General features: G+C 40.4%; 2 protein-coding genes across 9 annotated transcripts in view; one reads left to right on the forward strand and one right to left on the reverse strand.

The window, feature by feature from the left end:
- Positions 1-6,351, forward strand: part of ANGPTL1 (angiopoietin like 1) — a 49,682-nt gene extending 43,331 nt beyond the window's left edge. For all 3 annotated transcript variants that reach the window (XM_073593378.1, XM_073593377.1, XM_073593376.1), the window contains one exon: positions 2,133-6,351. In XM_073593378.1, coding sequence (XP_073449479.1) covers positions 2,133-2,320 — 188 coding nt within the window. In that variant the 3' untranslated portion in view covers positions 2,321-6,351. The remainder of the gene's footprint in view (positions 1-2,132) is intronic.
- Positions 1-26,516, reverse strand: part of RALGPS2 (Ral GEF with PH domain and SH3 binding motif 2) — a 397,229-nt gene that overhangs the window by 132,624 nt on the left and 238,089 nt on the right. The gene's annotated exons all lie outside the window — the stretch shown is intronic.

The raw sequence follows: 26,516 nt of genomic DNA on the forward strand, positions 1-26,516 counted from the left end.
TTTGCTTGGCAGTGTGGAGGAAAGAAAAGTATTTTTGGAGGGCAGATTTGTATAGGTTGAAGTCTTTCAGAGACTTAGTCTTATGCCACAGACGCTCAAGAGCGCGACTACGTTTTTTGAGAATTTTAGTGTCATCTGTTTGCCAGGGTTGTGGAGGTCGAGGCCTGATTCTGCGTGTAGTGAGGGGAGCGAGCTTGTCCAGGGTGGAGGACAGGGATTTGTTGTAGATGGATGTGGCTTGGTTGGGGCAGGACAGGGGAGAGATTTTGTCAGAGATGGTCAGTAGCAGAATAGAGGAGAGAGGAGTGTAAGTTGCGAAAGTTTCTACAGTGATGGTTAGGCTATTGGAGGGAAAGGTGATGAAAGACAGGGGGAGAGAGAAACTAATAAGGTGATGGTCGGAGAGAGGAAAAGGATTGTTTGAGAAGTTGCATGGAGTGCATAGGTAGGTGAATACAAGGTCAAGGGTTTTGCCATCAGAGTGAGTAGAAGCCTGTACCCATTGCTTCAGGTCAAATGAAGAGGTTAGACTAAGAAGTTTAGAAGTAGCAGGAGTGTTTGTATTAGCAGGGATGTTGAAATCACCAAAAAAGATTGTGGGAATTTCCGAAGAGAGAAAGTAGGGTAGCCAGGCAGAAAACTCATCATGGAAAGTCGATAATGGTCCAGGGGTACATGCAGCAGCAAAACTTAAATGCCATGTTTTCGCCAGGTGGTGCCAATGCAGAGTAGGACTAATGCAGTAGTATAGGGCGGCATAGGAACTGCACTGCGAGCAATGCAATGTGGTACAGGCATACCCCACTTTTAAGTACACAATGGGGTTTATTTACTAAAGCTGGAAAGTCACAATCAGGCTCACTTCTGCATAGAAACCAATGAGCTTCTAACCCCAGCTTGTACAATTAAGCTTTTGTAATAAAACATGGAAGCGCACTGGTTTCTATGCAGAAGTGAGCCTGATTTTGCACTTTCCAGCTTTAGTAAATAAACCCCATTGTGTACTTAAAAGTGGGGTATGCCTGTAGTCTGAAAATTATAGGGTTAAATCAGGCAGTGAGGTGGTGACATTTCACCCCCCTCACCACCTATCAAATACCTCTGAAATGTGATCAGAGTGGATAACTTGTGAATGAACACCCCCAGCGTTAAAGTGGAACTTCACTCAATCAACATTGGCTATTTTTAATCCTTCTGCTGCTAGCATTAGTAAATGGACAGGAAGGTATATTCCATGTACTTGTTTTAAAGTGTAAGTCCAGCCTAACACTAAAATTCCTGCATCTACAGACATCCACAATCTAACACTAACCTATCTAGCCCTATAATGAAGAAAACACTATACGTAGCTCTTTTGAAGCTGATCCAATCTTCAGCGGGGGAAGCTCTGCAAAGGACACAGCTGACAATGGCTGTGAAATGAATGGGGAGTGATATTACCCTTATAGTTACTATGAGGCTTCCGTTGTCCGCTGTGTCCCCTACACACACCTACACAGCAAAGCCGCAGCTGACAGCTCAGCGTGAGATCAGGTCAGATCAGCTTATACAAAATGTATACTGATTTCTTCTTTACAGGACTAGATAGGTTAGTGTTAGATTGTGGATGTATGTAGATGCAGAGATTATGGAGTTAAGGTGGACTTCTACTTTAAGCTTTTTTTCTTTTTTTTTTAATATACTTCAGTTACTTCCTGGTTCCATGCCTAGGTCAGTGAGGTCATACACCCCAGGGGTCTTTAGGAAGGGTTTTCACAGCCAAGAACACTCTCCTGCCTGCCTAAGTTAAGGGCAGATGGATCCCAGGAAGTAAATGCTACATGCATTATCTGCCCTTACTCAAGATGGCCAGGTCCAGAAATACTAGGGGGTTGTGGTTTCTTAAAGTGATTCCTCAGCAAAATAAAGCATGGGAACATGGATGAATGAGTTTGCATTGAATATTAAAAATGAATTAAATAGCATTTTTGGTTTGTGGTGATTAGATGCAGTGTAGTTCCACTTTAACTTACTGCAGCTCTGCTTAGACAGATAATTCCCGCTCCTACTTATAATGTAACTTGACCTTTCGATCTGTTGATGATTTAGTATACACGTTTCAAGTATATAAGTAATCTATCCTATATTCCCAGGAAACTGCGCTCATTTCCATAAAGGAGGATGGTGGTATAATGCTTGTGCACACGCCAATCTAAATGGCGTTTGGTACAGAGGAGGAGTATACCGTAGCAAGCATCAAGATGGCATCTATTGGGCAGAATATCGGGGAGGTTCCTATTCACTTAAAAAGGTCCAGATGATGGTAAGACCAATCGACTGAAACACAAAGAGGGACAATCTTGGACAGCGAACTAAAAAAAAAAAATTTATATATTCTTTCTTTGAAGACTTATTGTATTTTTATGAAGTTGTACATGGCTTCACTTGGGATATCGTCATTAAGAAAAAACTAAGAGGAACGCTGGGCATCCCTCCATGTAAAAGGTTACTGAGATAAAATGTACGTATTTTTGCTAAATATTTTATGGAAATTCTGTAAGAAATAACAAAAATGACATGGCTTTTCATTTGCCAACAGCAATGATTTGTGAGAAAAATCAATTCTGAAAGTTATACAATAAGAAAAAAAAGTGCAATTGTGTCTGTATACTAATACATGTTAAAGAGGAAGTAAACTTCCTCTGCTGACATTTACCTATAGGTAAGTCTATAATAAATGTACCGTTTAGGAGATAATTACATTACATGCAGCCAGTGACATCACTGGCGCACGCACTCTGAAGAAACGGCCACGGGTGCTGTTCCTTCCAAGCCCCATGCTGTGAATGGCAGCTCTCGCGCATGCGCGGGGGTGACGTAATCGCGCCTCCGGCCAATTACGCTGTATACTAGCTCATTATGCCTTTGCCTTAAAGGTTTGTTTTTTTTTTTTTTGACAGAGTTTACAACCTCTAATTTGATTGCTGCCTGTGACCACCCCATGTAGTACAAAGAGGGGTTTGTACAGCTCCATGTAAACTAGATGTGTGTCCCGCAGGTCACAGCATGTTGTGTCTCTCCATCTATTCAGATAAAAAGGTTTCCATAATAAACTATTGTATGCTGTATGGTTTTATTACCATAACAGATATCATCAGCAGATAAGGCTGCAGAAAAAAAACAAACAGTCTGTTAAACTCCAGCTTGGTGAGAACCCTCCATATCAGAACATAGAATTCTAATTAAAGACCAAAAAGGTCCAGTCATTACAAGCACATTGGAGTAGCCAACTTGTGGTTTGAAGAAATTTTAGTGACTCCAACACCTTTCCATTTAAGTGACAGAGGATAACTTCTGTTTGTAGTAAGTGTGCATTAGGACAACACTCTATAAAATGCACCTGTAGCGCATACAGGGCGCGTTTGGCAAGAGTTTATCAAATATCAGTAAGGTGGAAAAAAACATGAATACAAAAAACATGAATACAAAAAAAAAATCAATTACTTGAAGGGTATTAATGTATGAAAAACATGTATTAACACTACAGGCACATTGGTTCACATTGGTGTCAGGATTCTTTTCAAGTGTAAACTTAGCCTTACAGCCTTACTTGTGTAATCATCGAAAAAGCACAAGACTGCTACTGGGAATCTTGGTTGTGAGGTCAGCAGGCCCTGATACTTTTAAAGTGGAACTTCACTCTCCCAATCAACATTGGTTATTTTTAATCCTCATGTTGCTAGCATTAGTTAACAGATTGGAAAGTATATCATATTTACTTGTTTTTTTCTTACATTTCTTTAGTTACTTCTTGGTTTCCTGCCTAGGCAAATGATGTCATACATCCCAGGAGTCTTCAGGAGGGGAGGAAAGGAGGGGTTTTCTCAGCTAAGCACTCTCCTGTATGCATGCTTGAGCTAAAAGCGGATGGATACCAGGAAGTAAATGCTACATAAATCATTCGCCCTTACTAACAGCCAGAAATGCTAGGGGGCGTTTTTCAAAATATTAAAAAAAAAAAAAAAAAATCATGGAGACATGGATGGGGCAAGTTTGCTTTGAATATTAGAAATTAAATAGCGTTTGTGGTGCTCAGATGCAGTAAAGATCTGTTTTAAGATATCCCTTCGCTCCACCCCTAGCAGTTACATAAATTGTTAAGATGGTGAGATGAGGGGGGGGGGGGGGGGGGCAAAGGAGATGTGACAGTTTTGGACACTCTTAGAAGAGGAGAGGGCTTTGATGCAGTGATGTTAAAAGAGGTAGGGATGTGCAAATGCAGCACCTACACTTAAAAAAAATAAGCATGTTGAGGTGATTGGGCGTTAGATAAAATTAATTATTAGTTTAGCCAGGGGTCTCCAAACTATGGCCCACTGCCCACATCTAACCCACTACAAAATTTGAATTGAGCCTGCAACAACTGTTCATGAAGATACGCGAGTTGGCTGGCAGTGGGAGGTGCCAGTCTATGCACTGTTTTAACCATTTGCCAACTGGCTCACGTTGATATACATCGGCAAAGTGGCACAGGTGCGCAAAACAACGTACCTGTACATCGCTGCATCATCCGGGGCTAGCGTGCACGCACCCGCCGTGGGAGCGTGCCCCCGGGGTCAATGTCCGCCGGTGGCCCGCGATTGTGACACGGAGAGGCAGAATGGGAAAATGCCTATGTAAACAAGGCATTTCCCTGTTCTGCCTAGCAACATGACCGGATCTACTGCTCCCTGTCATCAGGAGCAGTGATCTGTCATGTTCTAGTGAGCACAACCCCCCTACAGTTAGAACACGCCCAGGGAACACACTTAACCCCTTGATAGCCCTCTAGTGTTTAACCCCTTCCCTGCCAGTGACATTTACACAGTAAATCAGTGCATTTTTATAGCACTCATCGCTGTACAAATGCCAATTGTCCCAAAATAGTCAAGTGTTTGATCTGTCTGCTGCAATGTCGCAGATCGCCATTACTAATAAAAAAAAAAAAATAAAAAAAATAATTTATAAAAATGCCATAAATCTATCCCCTATTTTGTGGACATGGTCACTTTTGCACAAACCAATCAATATGCGCTTATTGCGATTTTTTTTTAACCAAAAATATGTAGAAAAATACATATCGGCCTAAACTGAGGAAGAAATTAGTTTTTAAATATTTTTTTGGGATATCACAGCAAAAATAAATAAATTATAGCAAAATATTGTTTTTTTTTCAAAATGTTCGCTCTTTTTGTTTATAGCGCAAAAAAAACAAAAACGCAGAGGTGATCAAATACCAAAAGAAAGCTCTATTTGTGGGAAAAAAGGACGTCAATTTTTTTAGGGTACAACTTCGCACGACCGCGCAAATGTCCGTTAAAGCGACGCAGTGCCGTATTGCAAAAAAGGGCTTGGTCAGGATGGGGGTAAATCCTTCCGGGGCTGAAGTGGTTAAAAAACTGAGACATCCACTGCCAGCCAAACGTAACCTTCCCAGTGTCCCCAGCGCAAATCCCACTCTCACCACGATTGGTTGCTAGGACTGCCAACATTTGTAGGATGACTGGACTTCCACCAGATTTGCTCCATCTCCTGGCTTCTGCCTCAGTGCCTGAAAGTTGAGGGGGAACTCTGTTGGCTATGTATTGTTGATGTAAGGGGGCAGTCACTGATGTATGGGGGGATTCTGCTGGGTATGCAATAATTAAAGGGGAGAGACTGTTGGCCATGCATTAATGTATGCCGGGGGGGGGGGGTTCTGCTGGGCACACATCAACGCAAATGAGGACCCTTATTGGGGGCACTCCTGGATGTAAAACAGATTTTCTTTTTCAGCCTACGAATAACTGTAGAAAGTATACTATGCGACCTTCTTACTGAAAAGTTTACAGATGCCTGCTTTAGACACTTGATAAAGGAATTTAATACACTTCTGCAGTGTGTGTCTGCAACCTTTTCAGTCTCAAACAAGAGAAAGAATATGAAAAGGGCTGAACCACTCCAAGTTCCAGATATGCTCCTCAGGTCCTCCCATGGATACCTCTACGAAAAAGCCCAATCTGGGTGAAACATGTCAGCAGGCACAAGGCTTAGGGAGGGGACTGTGCTGGAAGCCAACTACATTGATTAAACTTCATGGTTCGACTTTTTATGGAGTGCAGCTTTGTCTATTGATTTTGTTGAGAAAGAATAAGTTGGTGCACTTAGTGGTGTCAATCGCTCAACATTCAGAAATCATCTTTGTGTTATAAACATCTATTCACAGTACTTCTACACCATGTCTTAGCAATGCTCTTCAGTGTAGAACATTTATATAAAAATACTGCTGGCAAAAGGCTCTCATACATCCCTGTCGTGGTATAGCTAGCAGCATTAAAGTGTTTGTAAAGTCTCTTTTTTTTTTTTCTATCAAAATAACAAATACGTTATACTTGCCTCCTCTGTGCAGTTGGTTTTGCATAGGGCAGCCTAAATCCTCTTCTCAGGTCCCTGGCTGGGGCACCCGAGCCGAGCTGCATCTGTGTATCCATTAGAGCTGCACGATTAATCGTCAAGAATCGTTATCGCGATCTTGACTAAAGTGTTTCCCTATTCTTTCTATGCAAAGAATTCTCTCTGCCCTTCTAAAGCCACAGCCATTAAAAGAAAGGAAGGAAAAAAACGGGCAGTCTGCCAAATATCAAAACATTCTTTATCAGTTGAATTTAAGTATAAACATTGTAACAATTTGTCAATGAAATAGACTTTGTGTAAGTGAAAAAAGTTTAACCACTTATAAGCACTAAACCTTTTTCTGACATTTGTTGGTTTCGAGTTAAAATCATTTTTTTTTGCTAGAAAATTACTTAGAACCCCCAATTATTATTATATATATATATATATATATATATATATTTTTTTTTTTAGTAGACACCCTAGAGAATAAAATGGTGGTTTGTTGCAATATTTTGTGTCACACTGTATTTGCGCAGCGGCCTTTTAAATGCAATTTTTTTGGGGAAAAAATTACTTTAATGAATTAAAAAAAAAAAAAAAAAAAAAAAACACAATAAAGTTAGTCCATTTTTTTTGTATAATGTGAAAGATTTTACGTCACGAGAATCTTGATCTTTTTATTCTAAGCAAAAAAATTGTGATTCTCATTTTTGGCCAGAATCGTGCAGCTCTAGTATCCATGCAGACAGGGAGCTGCTGTTTGGCCTCGCCCCCTCTCTCTCCTGATTGGCTGAGTTTGATTGACAACAGCGGAAGACAATGGTGATGCTGCTGTGTCTCAGCCAATCAGGAGAGAAGAGTCCTGGACGTCTGAGGCATTTGTGGACATCACTGGATAGCGATGGGGCTCAGGTAAGTGTTACGGGGCCCGAGGGGGGCTGCTGCACACAAGGCTTTTTATCTTAATGCATAGAATGCATTAAGATAAAAAAAAAACCTTCTGCCTTTACAAGCCCTTTAACCACTTGCTGCCCGCCCACTGTCATATGACGGCGGGATGGTGCAGCTGTTATCCTGGGCCGCCGTCATTTAATGCGACGGCCTTTCAGGCCCCCCCCAGGGAGCGCGCGCCGCGTCACTTGGGTCCCGTTGCGTGTGCCCGGCGGCCACGATTGCCCGGTAACTGAGCAGGACCGTGGACCTGTGTGTGTAAACACACAGATCCATGTCCTGTCAGAGGAGAGGAGACCGATGGTGTGTTCCTTGTACAGAGGAACACCGATCGGTCTCCTCCCCCCCAATTAGAATCACCCCTTAGGAACATAATTAACCCCTACAGCGCCCCCTCCTGGTTAACCCCTTCATTGCCAGTCACATTTATACAGTAATCAAGCAATTTTTATAGCACGGATCGCTGTATAAATGTGAATGGTCCCAAAAAATGTGTCAAGTGTCCGATGTGTCCGCCGCAATATTGCAGTCACGATAAAAATCACAGATCGCCGCCATTACTAGTAATAATAAAAAATAAAAATAAAAATGCTATAAATCTATCCCCTTTTTTTGTAGACGCTATAACTTTTGCGCAAACCAATAAATATACGCTTATTGCGATATTTTTTACCAAAAATATGTAGAAGAATACGTATCGGCCTAAACTGAGGAAAAAATTTGTTTAAAAAAAAATATTGGATATTTATTATAGCAAAAAGTAAAAAATATTGTGTTTTTTTCAAACTTGTCACTCTTGTTTTGTTTATAGCGCAATAAATAAAAACCACAGGGGTGATCAAATACCACCAAAAGAAAGCTCTATTAGTAGGGGAAAAAAAATGATAAAAATTTCATTTGGGTAAAGTGTTGCATGACCGCGCAATTGTTTTTCAAAGTGCGACAGCGCTGAAAGCTGAAAATTGGCCTGGGCAGGAAGGGGGTGAAAATGCCCTGTATTGAAGTGGTTAAGTCACATTCAGCTGGACTTGTTCTGTAAGGGTAAAGATGTTTTTAAGCTTATTCAAGCAGCTTTATCAGTTTAAATGTAACAAACAGTACAGAACAAGTCCAGCTGAATGTGACTAACTACTACTAGTGAAAACATCTTATTTTTGGGTCTTAAATTTAACACACACTGAGGAAAGGTTACAAACTGTCATGTTTTTGCTGTTGTATGTGTACCGGTTGGGAACATTTAACTTGAAGTAATTTTTTTTTTTGCTTTTTGATTTTTACATGCATGAGAGAAGTGACAAAAAAAAAGGTCTGGTTCTTAAGTGGTTAAATAAGCCTCTGTAACATTATGTAAGTAGCCACTATTATGTGCTTGCTTGTAAAAGACTTTGTAAATACATTTAGTAGGCATTTAAAAAAGGTAGAAGTAGTGGAAAAATTCACGTCGAAGAAGTCTGACAAATCTCTGAAGTGGAGAAGTTGTAAAATTACAACATTTCCTAAAAACCTAACTGTGCCGCCAAAGTGGCCAATATATTGAGCATATTCCAGAACTTACTTGGCAAAGTCATCTATGCCTGTGAATCATGATGCAGATGCAAATATATAATTACAAAGATACAACTTCACTCCGTGCATTTAACTCAAGCATTAATCAGATGGAGAAAGGTTTGCTTTGCTGTATTCACCATGCTAAATTTTAATTTTAAATAGCTAATGGAATCTCAAACCCCTAGGCCCAAAAAGGGAAACCACCAATGCTCATCTAAATAAAAGTACAGAATTTGTGTCAAGTTACATTCATTTTTTTAATTAAAAAGCCTTGTGGGAGGCCTGGTTAAACAAGGTACAATTAATTACACAACTTAACTAAGATAAATGCCAAACTAACACTGTGGCAAAGTTTCCTAGACGGTATTAGCAATAACATGTATTGCTTGAAACCGCCCTTTTAGCACTTAAATCGGAACTTTAGCCTTGACAACTTGTTAAAAAAAAAATGTTATTTAGCAAGGAACATGGTTACATAATAGGTGAGGTTGAAAAGACAAGTCCAACATATGTTCCAGATTAATAATTTTGTTACCAAAATTAGTGTGTCTTTTAAATTGACTCCCATTTCTTTTTGCCAGAGGCTGCCATTTTGCTGAAGCCCAGAGCCCAAAAGAAGCAGAAAATCTGTAGGCTGTCAGCAGAATGGCCTGTAGTGGCTCTGATTTATGGCAGTGCAGAGAATAGAGTACTGAGGCTGTGCAGAGCAGAAAGACTGTGCATTACTGGATTTTAAACAGTACCCATGTTTTTTTTTTTTAGTCAGAAAGGTTTTTATTTTGCATAAAGAAACAAATACAGGTAACATACAGATACTCGTATATGGCATGTACAAATTTCGGGATTCTCATAAAGCATGTCACAGGAGCAGTTATCAACTACCTTAGATTATTGTAGACTGTTCCAATGATATGCTACCAGGAGCATCACCTGTCTTACTTATGTCTTTTAATTATAATAGGTCTAACACACAATATATTTCGCAGGGAGTATGACTCCATACAAGGTACAGATTTAAGCAAATACCAGCTATAATAATAGTACCCTTATATGCTGAGCGCTTAATGATTTCCAATCATATTAGAGTATAAAAATAGTGAACCTGTTGTTCATTCAACAGCAATATCAGAATCAACTCTTACTGTATTATAATTCCGACAACCTTAACTTGATTCGTTATGTTTAGTTCAATATTATATTCATCTTTAAAGTAAGGAAATAAAAAAGAAGGGAAAAACAGAAAAAAAGGGATAGAAACAAAACAGAGTAAAGCCTTGCCATGCAGTACCTCATCATACATACTGTTTCATATTCCCCAAGGGCTGTCTTTTTTTTTTTTTTTTTTTTTTTTTTTTATAAATTTCACGTTTCCTTGCATGCGCATAGTTACTATACAGTAGTCAAGTCTACATCAACCCAAGAGTAACCTATCCCTAACTAGTTGATGCGGGGCCAAACCAGGAACGTCCAACCACGCCTGCCATATGGAGAGGAATTTTTGTGGAGCCTTTCTACGTTGGTAGGTTATTTTTTCTCTTATTAGGATCCTATTCACGCTGTCTATCCATTGCCCCCTGGTGGGAACTCGCGGGGTAATCCACCACTGGGCAATTAATTTCTTTGCTATGTATAGTAAACGAAGAAGCGCTATACGTGTAGGTGGAGGTGCAAACTCTTCGTCTATTCCCCCCAGTATACAGACCACCGGAGTTCTCTCAAGAGATACCATATATACTTCTGAAATCGTGTCCAGTACTTCCTTCCAATATCTGAATAGCTTGGGGCATTTCCAGATCATGTGGAGTAGATTTCCATGATCCCGTTCACATTTTGGGCACAGGGGTGAATCTCTAATTCCCCACTTATAGAGTTGAAGAGGGGTTCTGTACGCCCTATGTAGAAGGTAAAGATGTGAAAGTTTCTGTGATGCAGAAAGTGACACCAAGGGGGCATTCATAAGGCATATCTCCCAGGTGTCTCCATCTATTGCTCCTATATCTTCCTCCCACCGCTGTCTGGATGGTAATCTAGAGGGGTCTTGTATTCGTGCTATAAGTGTATTATAACATCTAGATATCATGCCCTTTTTAACTTCATCCATAAATACATCCTGTATAATCGGATGTTCTGTCGGTTGGATTCTAGCATTTCTATTCTGGGTTTGTAAGGCATGTCGCAATTGGAGGTATTTATAAAAATTATTATGTGGGATTCCAAACTCTGTGTGGATCTGTTGAAATGATTTGAGAGTGTTGCCCTGGTATAGCTGTGAGATATATTTGATGCCTGCGTCCTCCCAACCCTTGAAGTCTTTTAGTTTTTGTATTTCTTTCAGTTGTCTATTTCGCCAGAGAGGCGTGCTGGACAGAAAGCCCGTGATGCCCATTAGTTTTTTGACATAGGCCCAAAGTGAGTTTAATAATTTAACTGTAGGAGCTTCCGGGTCTAAGTGTAAGAATCCCGCCTCCAAACCTGTCAGTGCTGAATAGTTATTGTCTTCCAGCACCACAAGTTTACGGATCGGGTCTTTCGGGTCCAGCAGGCCCCATCCTCCTAGTTGTTGTAGTTGGGAGGCGAGATAATACATCCTAGGATGAGGGACTGCAAGTCCTCCCTCCTCTTTGCCGTATTGTAACGTTGATAATTTTATCCTCGCTATTTTTTTTCTCCATATGAGCTCTCTGAATTGGGTCTCTAATTTATCAAACCATTTTTTTGGTATCCAAACTGGGGAATTGTTAAAAATATAAAGTAGTTGTGGTGCCCAGACCATTTTAATAAGGTTAATTCTACCAACAACAGACAGGGGCAGTTTACACCAGGCCCTGCTTTTTTCGCGGAATTTGGTTAATAAGGGTGTTAGGTTCTGTTCAACATAAGTGGCTGGGTTAGGGGAGTACCCATGTTTAATGTTTTACATAGCTATACCTGGAAAAGGGGCCAGCATGAAGCAATTTATCAGGACTTACATTTTCTGACTAAAGTTTCACTTTAAAGAACACCCAAAAGAATGTTAGGTTACTGAAAAGACAATATGGCCACCTTAAAAGAATCTGAATGCAGAGCCTTGAAAGCAGTCCATACAGGACACCACAAGACCCCTTTCACACGGAGGCGTTTTTCAGGTGCTTCTGGGCTAAAAACAGTGCCTGTAAAATGCCTGAAAAACGCCTCCCCTGCAGCCCCAGCGTGAGAGCCTGAGTGCTTTCACACCAGGGCAGTGTGCTTGCAAGACGTTTGAAAAAGTCCTGCAAGCAGCATCTTTCGGGCGGAACACACACCGCCCCTGCCTTTGGAATCAATGGGCACCTATGCCAAAGAGCCTGCAAAGCGCTTCAGCAACAGCACTTTGCAGGTGCTTTTAACCCTTTATTCGGCCGCTATTAAAAGTAGTACAACAGCAGCAACCAAAATATTAAAAAAGAAATTTAGATTAAAAGAGTTATGCATGGGGTGCCAAAGACATAAGGTTTTGTTCTTCGTCTGTTAAGTATGGAGACATGTAAAATTCTTCTACTGAGAAGGTGGGGCGAGGGGAATTGGATGTCACAAATCATCTTCAACTAGGAAGATGTACCGTTTCTCTAACACAGCTGCAATCTGGACAGGTATGACACATCTACCATGGAATGGTGCGGGCTCAGGACAGCTGGCAATCCCCAGAACACAATTGTACTATATACCATCGCCCCAACAAAGCACATATACACGTGTTTTTTCCATCAATTGGGATATAACATGGACCATTAGCAACACAGCCTCATGGAAACATGCATGTATTTCAATACAAAATCATAATGGTGGGAAAATGTCTGCTGTAAATAATAAAATTTGTCTGGGACAAACTGAACTTGAGCACAGCTTTAAAAAAATATTGGATTTCTAAACTGTGCAGAAAACAAATGAAACACAGAAGCTGATCGGTTGCAATGGGCAAATACACCAGTTGAGTTAAATGTCATTATTTATACCCCCTTGTCCCCCATACCTGCTGAAATGGGTAATCCTATCTATGCGAAATTGGGAGCCAAACACCATGGAAAAGCCAAAGGTTTTTTTTATTGGCAACAAAAAAATTGGTACAATTGTCAGACTGAAATATTTAGTTTAATGTTTACATTGGGTCCAGGGATGTGTCTAGTCTTCTGGTAAAGGAGGTAACAAAATGACTGATGGCCCACTTTTCTTTATGGCTCTACAGTTCTCTAAGTTAGCTGTGCTGGAAAATGCTCACCAGTCCAACATTTAAATGCTTGTCAATCCAATCACCATTCTCAGTCACTATTTTTCAGGTATTGTTTAAACTAGTTTACAAAAATACCCTAGTATAGGGATAGCGACTCTTTAAAGCAAACCTGTAAAGGAGGAGAAAAAATGTCAGGAGGCTGTCATTGCTAAACTTCTTCTGAAAATACTAGTTGAATGGTTATTATGCCGAAATATCGACAATGCAGAGAAGTACTGATGACTATCTGCATAATTGTTCCAAGTCAGTAACACAATGTATTGAATCCAATTGATCAGTATTACAGCCAGGGAACTAGCATATTTTGAATAAGAGCTCTGGTAACTTACATTTTTTAATAAGATTCCAACCAGCCTTGAAAGTTTGAAACCAGCCGGGGACTGGGGAAATAAGTCAATGTCGGAGTAAAATAACTTCATCAGGCCTTTTTAAAAAGACCCGGTCACCAAAAAAATCCAGGCAAAAAACACAAAATCTAATATTTTGAATGTATATTTGCAGCATTTTCCCCTTTTTTTCACCTCTAATAGGAACTTTCTGGCAAATTTGGCTTCTTCAAAAACAGTCAATTCCTCAACACAGCCCCCTCCCTCCATGTTACAAGTCCTCTTTTCTTTCTAGGACATTCGAATTACGGTTTGTGCTGACCTTTGATGTAGTTGCTGGGGCTAGAGCAAATGAGCACTATAGAGAGACACTTGAGTGAAAGCTCCGAGTCTTCTGGGGCCAACAAGGCTTTTAGATATTTACATAGACCTTTGCCTAGCAGCACCAGAGTTGTCAGTTCAAGTCTCAAGCACAACACTATCTCCTTGGAGTCTGCATGTTCTCCTTGTGCCTGCAAAGGTTTCCTTTGGCTACTCTGGTCTCCTCCCACACTGCAAAGACATGCTAGAAGGTTAATTGGCTCCTGTCTATATTGGCCCAAGTATGTGTATGCATGAATATGACCATAAAAACACCCTGATATAATCAGTAAAGTGAATAAGTGCAAATAAATATTCAATCAATAAAGTGAATAAATGCAAAAAAAAAAAATCCATACAAAAATATACCCTGATATCACAATCAGTAAAGTGAATAGGTGCAAATAAATATAGCAATCAATAAAATGAATAAATGCAAATAGATGCATCAAAAAACAGATAAGGGAACACACATCCCTAGATATATGTAGATGGGGGGAAAAAAAATAAAAAAAAATAAATAAATAGTGTCTGTTTGGACATTCAGACCTCAGCTGGATTAACACAATCACTTGCCTTTGATGAACTTGCTTGTATTTTAATTCTCACAGATCACAATTGCATGATGAATTACATTTGAAAGGTGATAATAAACATAAAAATAAAAGAAAACCATCATTGTGCAGTATTTTGAAATGCTACAAGACTGGGCAAACAATGTAATCCACTCACATATTTGCAGTAGCTGAATCGCTTTTGTTATAATGGTCAGACAGCTTCACCGCTCATACAGCTATCGCTGTGTTTGCCGAACACTATGCGAAGATGTCACTGACTCCTTCTCCCCACGCGTATCATCACATGTCACGTGATTGGACATCCAGACCTCAGCTGGATTAACACAAACAGACACTATTTGTTTTTTTTTTTCCCCCATCTACATATATCTAGGGATGTGTGTTCCCCTATCTGTTTTTTGATGCATCTATTTGCATTTATTAATTTTATTGATTGCTATATTTATTTGCACCTATTCACTTTACTGATTGTGATATCAGGGTATATTTTTGTATGGATTTTTTTTTTTGCATTTATTCACTTTATTGATTGAATATTTATTTGCACTTATTCAACTTTACTGATTATATCAGGGTGTTTTTATGGTTTAGGATTTTATATATAAGCACCACTCCAACAGATGGGGATAGTTTGATAAGCGCACCAACATATTTTATATTGATTTATAGCAACAGGTGTCACAGCACTAATTGGTTGGTTGCAGCTCACACATTTCTTTTTGGTGTTTTGCTATTTTATAGAGAATCCACATCAGCGCTTTAGTTTTCTTTTTTCACATAAAATAAATTAAAAGCACAAATAATCTTATGCAGGGCTTTTTTTTAGCGGGAACGCGGGGGAACGCGGGGGAACGCAGTTCCGGCACCACTAGCATTAAATTTATGTAATAGAATCCTGCACCCCTTCTCTGAGAAAAAAAGCCCTGATCTTATGGGAAGATTGGTGTTGAAAAGAATGATCTGATGGCTGGGTTTTTAATGTTAAAGAATGAGCCAGCATGCTCTGTGAAAGACCTACAGCTTCAAGGACAAACAACGTGTGCTGCAATGATATGGGTCAAAGAAAATAGGTGGAATCTACCTTAATAGCACCACCTCTAAGATGGACTAGCGGTATTGAAAACACAATGATGTAATTGACTTGCCCATTGCTCAAACTTTCCTTTTCTTTGTTAGAGGAAAGCGTAGGGGCTCCATGTCATTCACTGCAAAATCTGTTTCCATTTTTTATGACCTTAATTATTTTCAGATCCACTGCGATATCGGCTTGCCAGTAAATGAACAGATGTACGAGAAACCGGAATAAGACTTTTACCTTTTAACTAAGCATACCTAACCTGCTGATCAACAAAGTTTACTATGTAGGGTTTAGCCCAAAGTGGTAAGTTTATTGCCATCCATAAACCAATCACAAGGTAATTTTTTTTTGCTTTTAATGGAACAAGCCGCTAAACAATGTGATGGCAAGAGTACAAGACACTGATTGCAACTGGCACAGTGCAGGCTGAGGAGTATGGAATACAGGCTGAAAGTTTAATGAACACCGGATTGCTATAATTTATATTGCAGACAGGCATGACTCCTATCCAACTTACTCCAGTAAGAGACAGCTTCCCTGCCGGAGAGATATCCTATAAATCACTGGCCCTGTACGATTAGAGAGCAATCAATTAATTCCTTAAACAACTTCTGGGCAAGCCCCAAAATCATGTACAATGATCCCATGTGCTTAAATGCTTTATGTAAGATGAGAAGTCAGAGACTGGTCAGTGGGATATAAAGTAGGAAAACTGAACAAGTAGCCAGAATTCAGCTGGCTCCCAGCAATAAAATCCAGTCCAGCACTCCAACTGTGTTTAAACACCAGTAAATCAGTCAGGATAGTAAATCTGGCCATACACTGATCATAATTCTGCCAGTATAGTAAGGACCGGACCAATTTCAATCAGTATGTGTCTGACCCCACATGACAGAAGTCAACTCCTGTGGAAAGGACAAGTTGGAAAAAAGTTATTAATATATTTTGACAGCGGTGGGCGTAGCTGTCAGAATACAATGTCTTGGGAAAAGGGGGGGTTTATGTGGGGATTCCTCCATCTACCTCATTTGTGTGGATGGAGGAATCGGTTCAATGGGATAAAAAAAAAAAAAAAAAACACACACACACACACACACACACACACACACACACACACAGTATAGCCAGCTTATTGTGGACAGAAGTAATCGGGAAGGAGAAGGAATGGACAGAAAGTGTTGCCAAGGGAAAGCTCTAGTAACTCCCGTGTGAACTTTTTTCTCAAATGTCCACATCTAACAACTCAAGCTAGAATTTATAAGTATTTTTAACTAGCTCCTTTTTGCCTGGTAAGTTTAGTTGTGCAGATTTTTTATTTTTTTAAATACTGGTTGATCTTGCCAGGTTCTGCTCTTAGCCCATCTTTAGATTACCACCAGCTCCCAATGTTGTGGGAATGTTGTCTCCCTCCTCTGTGAGCTACAGGCAGCTAGGCATCCAATCTGCTACAGTTAATTGTTGATTGAAAACTATTCAGACCATTTGGCAGCCAAGACTGGAACTTTCTATAACTGGACAGCTTGAAGGCTTGTCACAGGAAGCGAAAAAATAATTGATCTTCTGGGAGTAACAGGTAATAAAAAAAAATAAGATCTAAAATGGAATTTGAAAAACAATGCTGTGGAAATACTAATTACAAAGTGCATTGTATACATCTTTTTAAAGATGTTGCCATAGTTTTATTTTGGCATTGGATAGTTTGCCTACCCAACCACTGCATAAATTGAGACCTCCACATAACTTAAACAAGTTACTAAGCTTTATTAGAGGCACTCTTGTTGTCCAATTAAAGAAATGTCTTCCAAGTCTACAAATCGTTAGAACGCTGTGTAAAATCTACATTTAAAAAAAATGCAATCATTTGCAAATCTCATAAACCCATATTTTATTCACAACAGAAAACATATCAAATGTTAAAAACTGAGAAAATTTACCATTTTAAGAAAAAATCAAGTCATTTTGAGATTGGTGGCAGCAACACGTCTCAAAAAATTGTGGGGACAGGGCAACAAAAAGCTAGCAAGTGGTACTAACAAGGAAGAGTTGGGAGAACAATTTGCAACTAATTAGGTTAATTGGCACCAGGTCAGTAACATGACTGGGTATAAAAAAAAAAGCACATCTCAGAGAGACAGGGGGGATTATTTACTAAAGGCAAATCCACTTTGCACTGCAAGTGCACTTGGAAGTGCAGTCGCTGTAGATCCAAGGGGGACATGCAAGGAAAAAAAAAAAATGCATTTTGCTTGCACACGATTGGATGATAAAATCAGCAGAGCTTCCCTTGATTTCAGATTTTCCCCCTCAGATTTACAGCGACTGCACTTTCAAGTGCACTTGTAGTGCAGAGTGGATTTTCCATTAGTAAATCAACCCCAGTGTCTCAGAAGTAAATATAAGCAGAGGGTCACCAATCTGAGAATAGCAGTGTCCAAAAATTGTCAAACAATTTCAGAATAACGTTCAACATGAAATTGCAGAGACATTAAATATATCATGTACAGTCCCATACTATCACCAAAAGTTTCCAAGAATGTGGAGAAATCTCTGTGCACAAAGGACAAAGCTAAAATGCAGTATTGGATGCCCTCAGACGACACTGCACTAAGAACAGGCATAACTCTGTGATGGACATCACTGCATGGGCTCAAGATTACTTCCACAAATCATTGCCCATGAACACAGTTCACTGTGCCATCCAAAAATATGTTAAAGCTCTATCATGCCAAGAAGAAACCATATCTGAACATGATCCAGAAACGCCATCTTCTCTGGGCCCAATGCTCATTTAAAATGGTCTGTTGCAAAGTGCTAAACCACATACTGCATCTATGACAACAGCATGGCTTCGTAGTAACTGGCCCAACTTGAAATGAAGAATAACACAGACGATCCAGGACTGTTGAACAGTTACAATCCTATATCAGGCAAGAATGGTTATATATATATATATATATATATATATATATATATATATATATATATATATATATATATATATAGTGGGGACGGAAAGTATTCAGACCCCCTTACATTTTTCACTGTTATATTGCAGCCATTTGCTTAAATAATTTATGTTCATTTTTTTCCTCATTAATGTACACACAGCACCCCATATTAACAGAAAAACACAGATTTGTTGACATTTTTGCAGATTTATTAAAAAAGAAAAACTGAAATATCACATGGTCCTAAGTATTCAGACCCTTTGCTGTGACACTCATATTGAACTCAGGTGCTGTCCATTTCTTCTGATCATCCTTGAGATGGTTCTACACCTTCATTTGAGTCCAGTTGTGTTTGATTATACTGATTGGACTTGATTAGGAAAGCTACACACCTGTCTATATAAGACCTTACAGCTCACAGTGCATGTCAGAGCAAATGAGAATCATGAGGTCAAAGGAACTGCCATCAAACCATTTTGGAAATATTTTTGCATTGAGGCAGGGCACATTACCCTGCTCATAGAAACCACTGTCATACATAGGCTATATATTCAAACGTATTGGGACACCTGCCTTTACACGCACATGAACTTTAATGGCATTGCGGTCTTAGTTCATAGGGTTCAATATTGATTTGGCCCACCCTTTGCAGCTATAACAGCTTCAACTCTTCTGGGAAGGCTGTCCACAAGGGTTTACGAGTATATATGGGAATGTTTCACCATTCTTCCAGAAGCACATTTGTGAGGTCAGGCGCTGATGTGGACAAGAAGGCCTTGCTCACAGTCTCTGGTCTAATTCATCCCAAAGGTGTTCTATTGGGTTGAGGTCAGGACTGTGCAGGCCAGTCAATTTCCTCCACCACAAACTTGCTCATCCATGTCTTTATGGACCTTGCTTTGTGCACTGGTCCAAATCATTAGGTGGAAGGGGCATTATGGTGTGTGGTTGTTTTTCAGGGGTTGGGCTTGGTCCCTTAGTTCCAGTGAAGGGAACGCTTAAGGCGTCAGCACACCAAGACCTTTTGGACAATTTTATGCTCCCAACTTTGTGGGAACAGTTTGGAGAGGGCCCCTTCCTGTTCCAACATGACTGCGCACCAGTGCACAAAGCAAGGTCCATAAAGACATGGATGAGCGAGTTGGGGTAGGGGAAATTGACTAGCCTGCACAGAGCCCTGACCTCAACACCTTTGGGATGAATTAGAGCAGAGACTGCGAGCTAAGCCTTCTTGTCCAACATCAGTGCCTGACTTCACAAATGCGCATCTGTAAGAATGGTTATACACTCCCATAGACAATCCTAAACCGTGCAGACAGCCTTCCCAGAAGAGTTGAAGCTGTTATAGCTGCAAAGGGTGGGCCAATTCAACATTGAACTCTACAGACTAAGACTGGGATGCCATTAAAGTTCACGTGCATGTAAAGGCAGGCGTCCTGTAGGTGACTGTGCTGAGTGTACAAGGTGTTATAGAGACCATGGGGATCTCATCCATCCATTATGGTGATGTCCAAAGCTACACTTATATTGGATGGGAGTCCTCACAACCATCAAAGTATTCCAAGTCAATGTCCCACAACACCCCAAAACATGTATTCTTGACAACCTTCCAATTGAAGGCAACCCAAAAAAGGCAATTGGCAGAGCTCTTTTCCAAGCCCGTAAGCTTATTCTCCAACACGAAGGCGACTGAGCCTCTTATGCTACAGGAATGGATAACCCAAATGGGTGCCACCCTAAGATTAGAGAAGTATATATTTCAACACCGGGGCCGACCAGGTAAATATGATCTGAATGTGGGCTCCTTTGTTGAATACCACAGGATTATCTCTGGTAGATTAAGTGTTGGATAGACTGCTTCTTTAAACCACGTTACTAGGTTGACAGAGGGCCATCTCCTTGTATAGCAATGAATAACTGTCCAAGATTTGAATAGAAAGTGCCGAGGCCTGTTTTTCATTATACTTCTTGAACATTATGCTGCTGTATGTAAGGAAAAAAAAATTTTTTTATGCTGGAACTTGTACTTTTATGTAAGTTAATTATTTTTTATGTAAAAAAAAAAAAAATCAGGACAGTCACAATGAGACCTTGGCTCCTCTTCCTTCGGAAACACTGCGCCAGCCCCCATAAATTTTCACCTCCCCCTGCCAGCCTCAGTTTTTTCAAGAGCACCTCCAGTCAGCTGGGGAGACACAAGAACACATTAATAACATACCGTTACATATTACTATTGTGCCTGCATTTAGGTCTTCCTCAAGACCCCCCCAAAAAATTTGGGTGGGTAACTAGGGCTGTCCTGAAAGACTACTGGAAAAGACGTTAACGGTAAGCATAACTCTAATTTTCCCTCCCCGTCTTTCAGGGCAGCCATGAGGATAGGCGAGCATTTACCACTTAGGTAAGAAAAAAGGCTTGCAGAACCTTTCGCCCAAAGGCCTGCTCATTTGCCGATACTAGATCAACTCTGTAATGTTTCACAAAGGTGGTAAAACTGGACCACATTGCTGCCTTGCAAATTTGCTCTGGCGCTGCTCCAGCTCTTTCCGCCTGCAAAGCTGCCATAGCCCTAGTAGAGTGTGCTTTAATTCCCATAGGAGCCTCTTTCTCTGCCAGTTTATAGGCCTGGCTAATGGCTACCTTGAGCCATCTGGCAATGATGCGTCGAGACGCCTTTGGCCCCTTCCTTGCTCCACCAAACAGAGTCTGACTTCCTAAAAGTCTTTGTCAGCTCTAAATACCGTAGGATATATCTCCTTACGTCTAAGGTATGAAACCTGAATTCCCTTTCATTTGAGGGATTAGGGCAAAATGTGGGCAAAATTACCTGCTGGCTCCTATGGTATTTTGAAGCCACCTTTGGTAAAAAAGCCGGCTCTGTCTTAAAAACGACCCGAAAAAATAACACAAAAAGGAAGGTCTAACAGAAAGAGCCTCTATCTCGCTGACCCTCCTAGCAGTAGTCACTGCCACCAAAAAAACAGTTTTGAAAGTTAGGTCCTTTAGAGCACAATCTTCTAAAGGCTCAAATGGAGGCTCCGTTAGGGCCTGCAAGACCAGGGATAGGTCTCACTTAGGTAAGAGTTGACCCTGCATTGGTCTCTGTCTTGCTAGAGCTTTGAAAAATCTGACCAACCAGGGGTTGGTGGCCAGGGATTTCTCCAAATATGCGCTGAGACTTGGCTTTTGGGGGTACTGGTAGCTAGCCCCTTAGCTGCCCCGCATTGCAAAAACTCCAAGACTGCTATAGGGCTCTGCACTTTAAAGGAGTTCTGTAAACAACACGCCCTAAAGCGCCCGCAAACCTTTTGATAGATTTGATTTTTACCAGTTCAGAAAAACCCTTGGTTTTTAGTATTTCCTCTTCCGAAGCCTGGCCCCTAAGTTCCAGCGATGTACCTGGGGACAGGGAACTGGGCCCTGTGAGAGGAGATCCTTTCGAAGTGGAAGGAACCAGGGGGGTTCCACTGCCAACTGCCTGAGGATCGAAAACCAAGCCCTTTTTGGCCAGTGTGGGGCCACTAAGATTAGAGAAGTGTTTTCTGACTGAAATTTTTTTTAGTACAGCCGGAAGTAGAACCGGAGGTGGGAAGACGTAGCAAGTCTTGAGGTGCCAGCTCTGTGTTAGTGCATCTACCCCTAGAGCGTTTTCCTATCTGTTTAGCAAGAAGAAACATGGGGTCTTTGCGTTGCTCCTTGAAGCAAATGGGGCCCCTCAGAGGTGGACCTATCTCCTGACTATAAAGTCGAAAACTTCCTGGTTGAGGACCCAATCCGCCACTACATTCTCTTCCCTCTTTAGGAACACTTCTGCAAGGGAAAGTGCATTGGCTTCCACCCAGCTCAAGAACTCTGTTGCTAGGCCCAACAGGACACCGCTCCTCCTGCCACCCTGCTTGTTTATATAAGCAATGACCGAGGAGTTGTCTGAACGCACCTGGATATGTTGGCCCAGGAGCTCCCATCTGAAGGCTTCGAGTGCCAATCCAACTGCTTTTAGTTCTTACCAGTTGGATGACCTCTTGGGTTCCGCTTTCTTCCATGTCCCCTGTGCCGGCCGAGATCCCAAGTGTGCTCCCTAGCCTCTGCCATTTGCGCCTGTGGTAATCACTCTGCACACTAGAATGAGCCACAAGCGCCCCTGTGACAGATTTATCCGCTTCCTCCACCAGAGGGATATTTTTACCCAAGGAGGAACTGAATGTAAGGTGTCTAATGACTCCTGGCTGTGATTCCACACTTAAACAACAAAGGCCTGCAGGGGACGGAAATGTAGGCCTGCCTACTGGACCGCTGGGATGGCAGAGGTCAGTAACCCCAGGGTTGACATGACTGCTCTTATTGATAGTGATAAAATTACTAAAGTGGAAAACAAATTATGTGAGAATATATTAAAAGATGCCCAAATAATATAGCGGCAATCAATATGTGAACTACACAAAAATGCATAAATAAATAATGCGCTAATATTAACCAATTAATATCACACTAGGTGCTAGATTCACAAAAAACGTGTGTTACAAAATTAAATCCAAGTGTATGAATAAAGTGTGTAAATAAACCTCTGTGTATAGATATAGTGGAAAGATATGATAAATTATGAAACAATCCACTGTTACAAGACACACAGGACTCCTCTTAATATAGAGAACCTGAACCTGTTAAACAAACTGGTAGTGCATCAATAAACAAACCTCCTGTGCATAAACAAAGTGAATAAGTGGTTTAAAATATTGTGAAAAAATAAAAAAAATAGTCCACTAATTAAGACACAGGGATAATTCCTCTTCACATAAAAAAACGGAGCCTTGTAAAGCAAGCTTGGATGAATTGACAGCGGGTTGAATACTACTGTTCACCTGCCGGTACTGGCTAGTGGAATTCTCAGCTCTCAACAGCCATCCCCAGTATAGAAAACAAAATTGGGAAACGAAACCATTGCGCTGGAATTAAACTCAAGTGCATACATAAAAGTACAAAGTAATCTCACTCGCATATCCCCATTTAAATAGATCGCATGAGAATAAATGGTCAGCTACATTCAGCCCGAGCTGCAACCTCCTCATTCACCTCCAGTGTGCACACTGCTGAGAGCGTCACAGGCGCCACCTCCCGACGCGTTGCGCCAGACACGTGACTTTTTCAAGGGTGCTCATGTGACAGCCCTGAGCAATACTTATAGTATGTGTACTGGTTGCCACAGTAACTCTGGGAGTCAATGCATCATCATACCATTAAGCGATCTCAGGAATACATGGTATTTTGAATTCCTAAACGTAGCATATCATTTATTTACATACAAAAATTAACACTAAACACCTTTAATACACTATTTAAAATTCGTTCAAGCTAAATATATATATAAAAACGGTCTAATTGCCTCAATCTTGATTAATCTTTTAAACATTTAAAAGAATGTAGAGCACTCCCCCATCATATGATGAGAGATTACTATGTAGCCGGTTATACATCATAGGATGAATCCTCACTGATGCATTTTTTATTAATATTTTTATGAATTCAATAATGTATGTTAAAATCACAATAAAAATAAATATAAATACAAATAAAAACAGATAAGAGTTTTATGTGTATTATAAACTATTAGAATAAAGATGAAAAATACAGAGCTATGTTTTTAGTTTAAAATGGTAAAATATCAAGAGTCCGCTATGAAGCAGTTAAGATCAAACTCTATTTAACCCCATTGGCGTATGTACACCCATATTATATATCCATTTGGATTCTTGTTTACTTAATTCCCTTACTTTATTACTGCCTCGCCAATGGGGCTTGTATTTGTCTATCGCCCAAAATTTTATTAATGTTGGATTTTTATCATGGCATAGTGAAAAATGCCGTGGCACGCTGTGCTTTGGATAGCCTTTAATGATGTTTTGTATGTGTTCCCTGATGCGCTTCCACATCGGTCTTTTTGTTCTTCCCACATACTGAAATGAGCACGGGCATTGCAATATATACACCACCCCCTCAGTTTTGCATGTCATAAAATCTTTGATCTGGTATTCTGTTTTATTACTGGTCGATTTGAAATTGGTGCATTTTTGACCATTTAGTTTCGTATTCTTGCGTGCATAGCACCGCTTGTAAGGATAAAAACCTTTCCTTTGGATTGGATATTTATATTTATTTTTACTGTGATTTTAACATGCATTTTTTATTAATATTTTTATGAATTCAATAATGTATCAGTGAGGATTCATCCTATGATATATAACTGGCTACATATTAATCTCTCATCATATGATGATGGAGTGCTCTACATTCTTTTAAATGTTTAAAAGATTTACCAAGGTTGAGGCAATTAGACCGTTTTTATATATTTATTCAGCTTGAACGAATTTTAAATAGTGTATTAAAGGTGTTTAGTGTGAATTCTTGTTTAAGAATTCAAAATACCATGTATTCCTGAGATCGCTTAATGGTATGATGATGCATTGACTCCCGGGGTTACTGTGGCAACCAGTACACATACTATAAGTATCGCTCAGGGCTGTCACATGAGCACCCTTGAAAAAGTCACGTGTCTGGTGATGCAACGCGTCGGAAGGTGGAGCCTGTGACGCTCTCAGCAGTGTGTACACTGGAGGTGAATGAGGAGGTTGCAGCTCGGAGCTGAATGTAGCTGACCATTTATTCTCATGCGAACTATTTAAAAGGGGATATGCGAGTGAGATTACTTTGTACTTTTATGTATGCACTTGAGTTTAATTCCTGCGCAATGGTTTAGTTTCCCAATTTTGTTTTCTATACTGGGGATGGCCGTTGAGAGCTGAGAATTCCACTAGCCAGTATTGGCAGGTGAACGGTATTATTCAACCCGCTGTCAATTAATCCAAGCTTGCTTTACAAGGCTCTGTTTTTTTATGTGAAGAGGAGTTATCCCTGTGTCTTAATTAGTGGACTATTTTATTTTTTCACAATATTTTAAACCACTTATTTACTTTGTTTATGCACAGGAGGTTTGTTTATTGATGTACTACCAGTTTAACAGGTTCAGGTTCTCTATATTAAGAGGAGTCTTTTGTGTCTTGCAACAGTGGATTGTTTCATAATTTATCATATCTACCCACTATACCTATACACAGAGGTTTATTTACACACTTTATTCATACACTTGGATTTAATTTTGTAACACGTTTTTTGTGAATCTAGCACCTAGTGTGATATGATGTTAATATTAGCGCATCATTTATTTTTATTTATTTATGCTCTTATTGATACCTGCTGGTTTGGAGGGATGCTACTGCTCTGTCCACCTTCTCTGCTGGGAGGAAAACTCAACTGTGTTGAGTCAAGCAGGCACCCCAGATAGGAAATTCGCTGAGCTGGACTTTTCCAGATTCAGCAGCCACCGCAGCCCTGTCAGGGTTTCTTTTGTTAGTTCCAGATCCCTGATTAGCTGCTCTGGAGATACTGCAAAGATGAGTAAATCGTCCAGGTATGCAATAATTGATACTCCCCTGAGTCGCAGAAAAAGCCATGGCTTCTGCCATGACCTTTGTAAATACTCGGGGTGACGGGGGATAGGCTGAATGGCAGTGCCTAAAACTGCAAATGTATGGTTTCCCCCTCTACCTTCACAGCCAGGCACAGAAATTTTTAATAAAGTTTCTGCAATGGGGACATGGAGGTAAGCATCTTTCAGATCCAATGACATCATATAACAGTTCTGGGGCAGTAACGCCCTGACTGTGAATATAGATTTCATCCAGAACCTTTTGTAGGCAATTGATCTGTTCAAGGGTTTCAGGTTTAGAATTAATCTAACTTCCTGAAGGCTTCTTCACCACGAAAACGTGTGAATAGACGCCCCCCCCCCCTCCCCTTTTGAAACTCTGCAAACCACATTCTGTTGCTCTAGTTCCTTTAATGCCCCCAGTAGGGCCTCTGCCTTTGTCGCACATCTGGGGAGAAGCATGACTAGGCTTCGTCGTAGAGGGGGTTCTGTAGACTCTAGGCAGTACCCCCTCCTTACGATCCCCAGGATAAATTGGTTGGGGGAAATTGCTTCCCATTGTGGAAGGAAGGCCCCCAGTCTTCCTCCCACTGTGACCGATGGGTCAT

The sequence above is a fragment of the Aquarana catesbeiana genome, linkage group LG07 (genome assembly GCF_042186555.1).
Source record: "Aquarana catesbeiana isolate 2022-GZ linkage group LG07, ASM4218655v1, whole genome shotgun sequence".
Taxonomy (NCBI): Eukaryota; Metazoa; Chordata; class Amphibia; order Anura; family Ranidae; genus Aquarana; species Aquarana catesbeiana.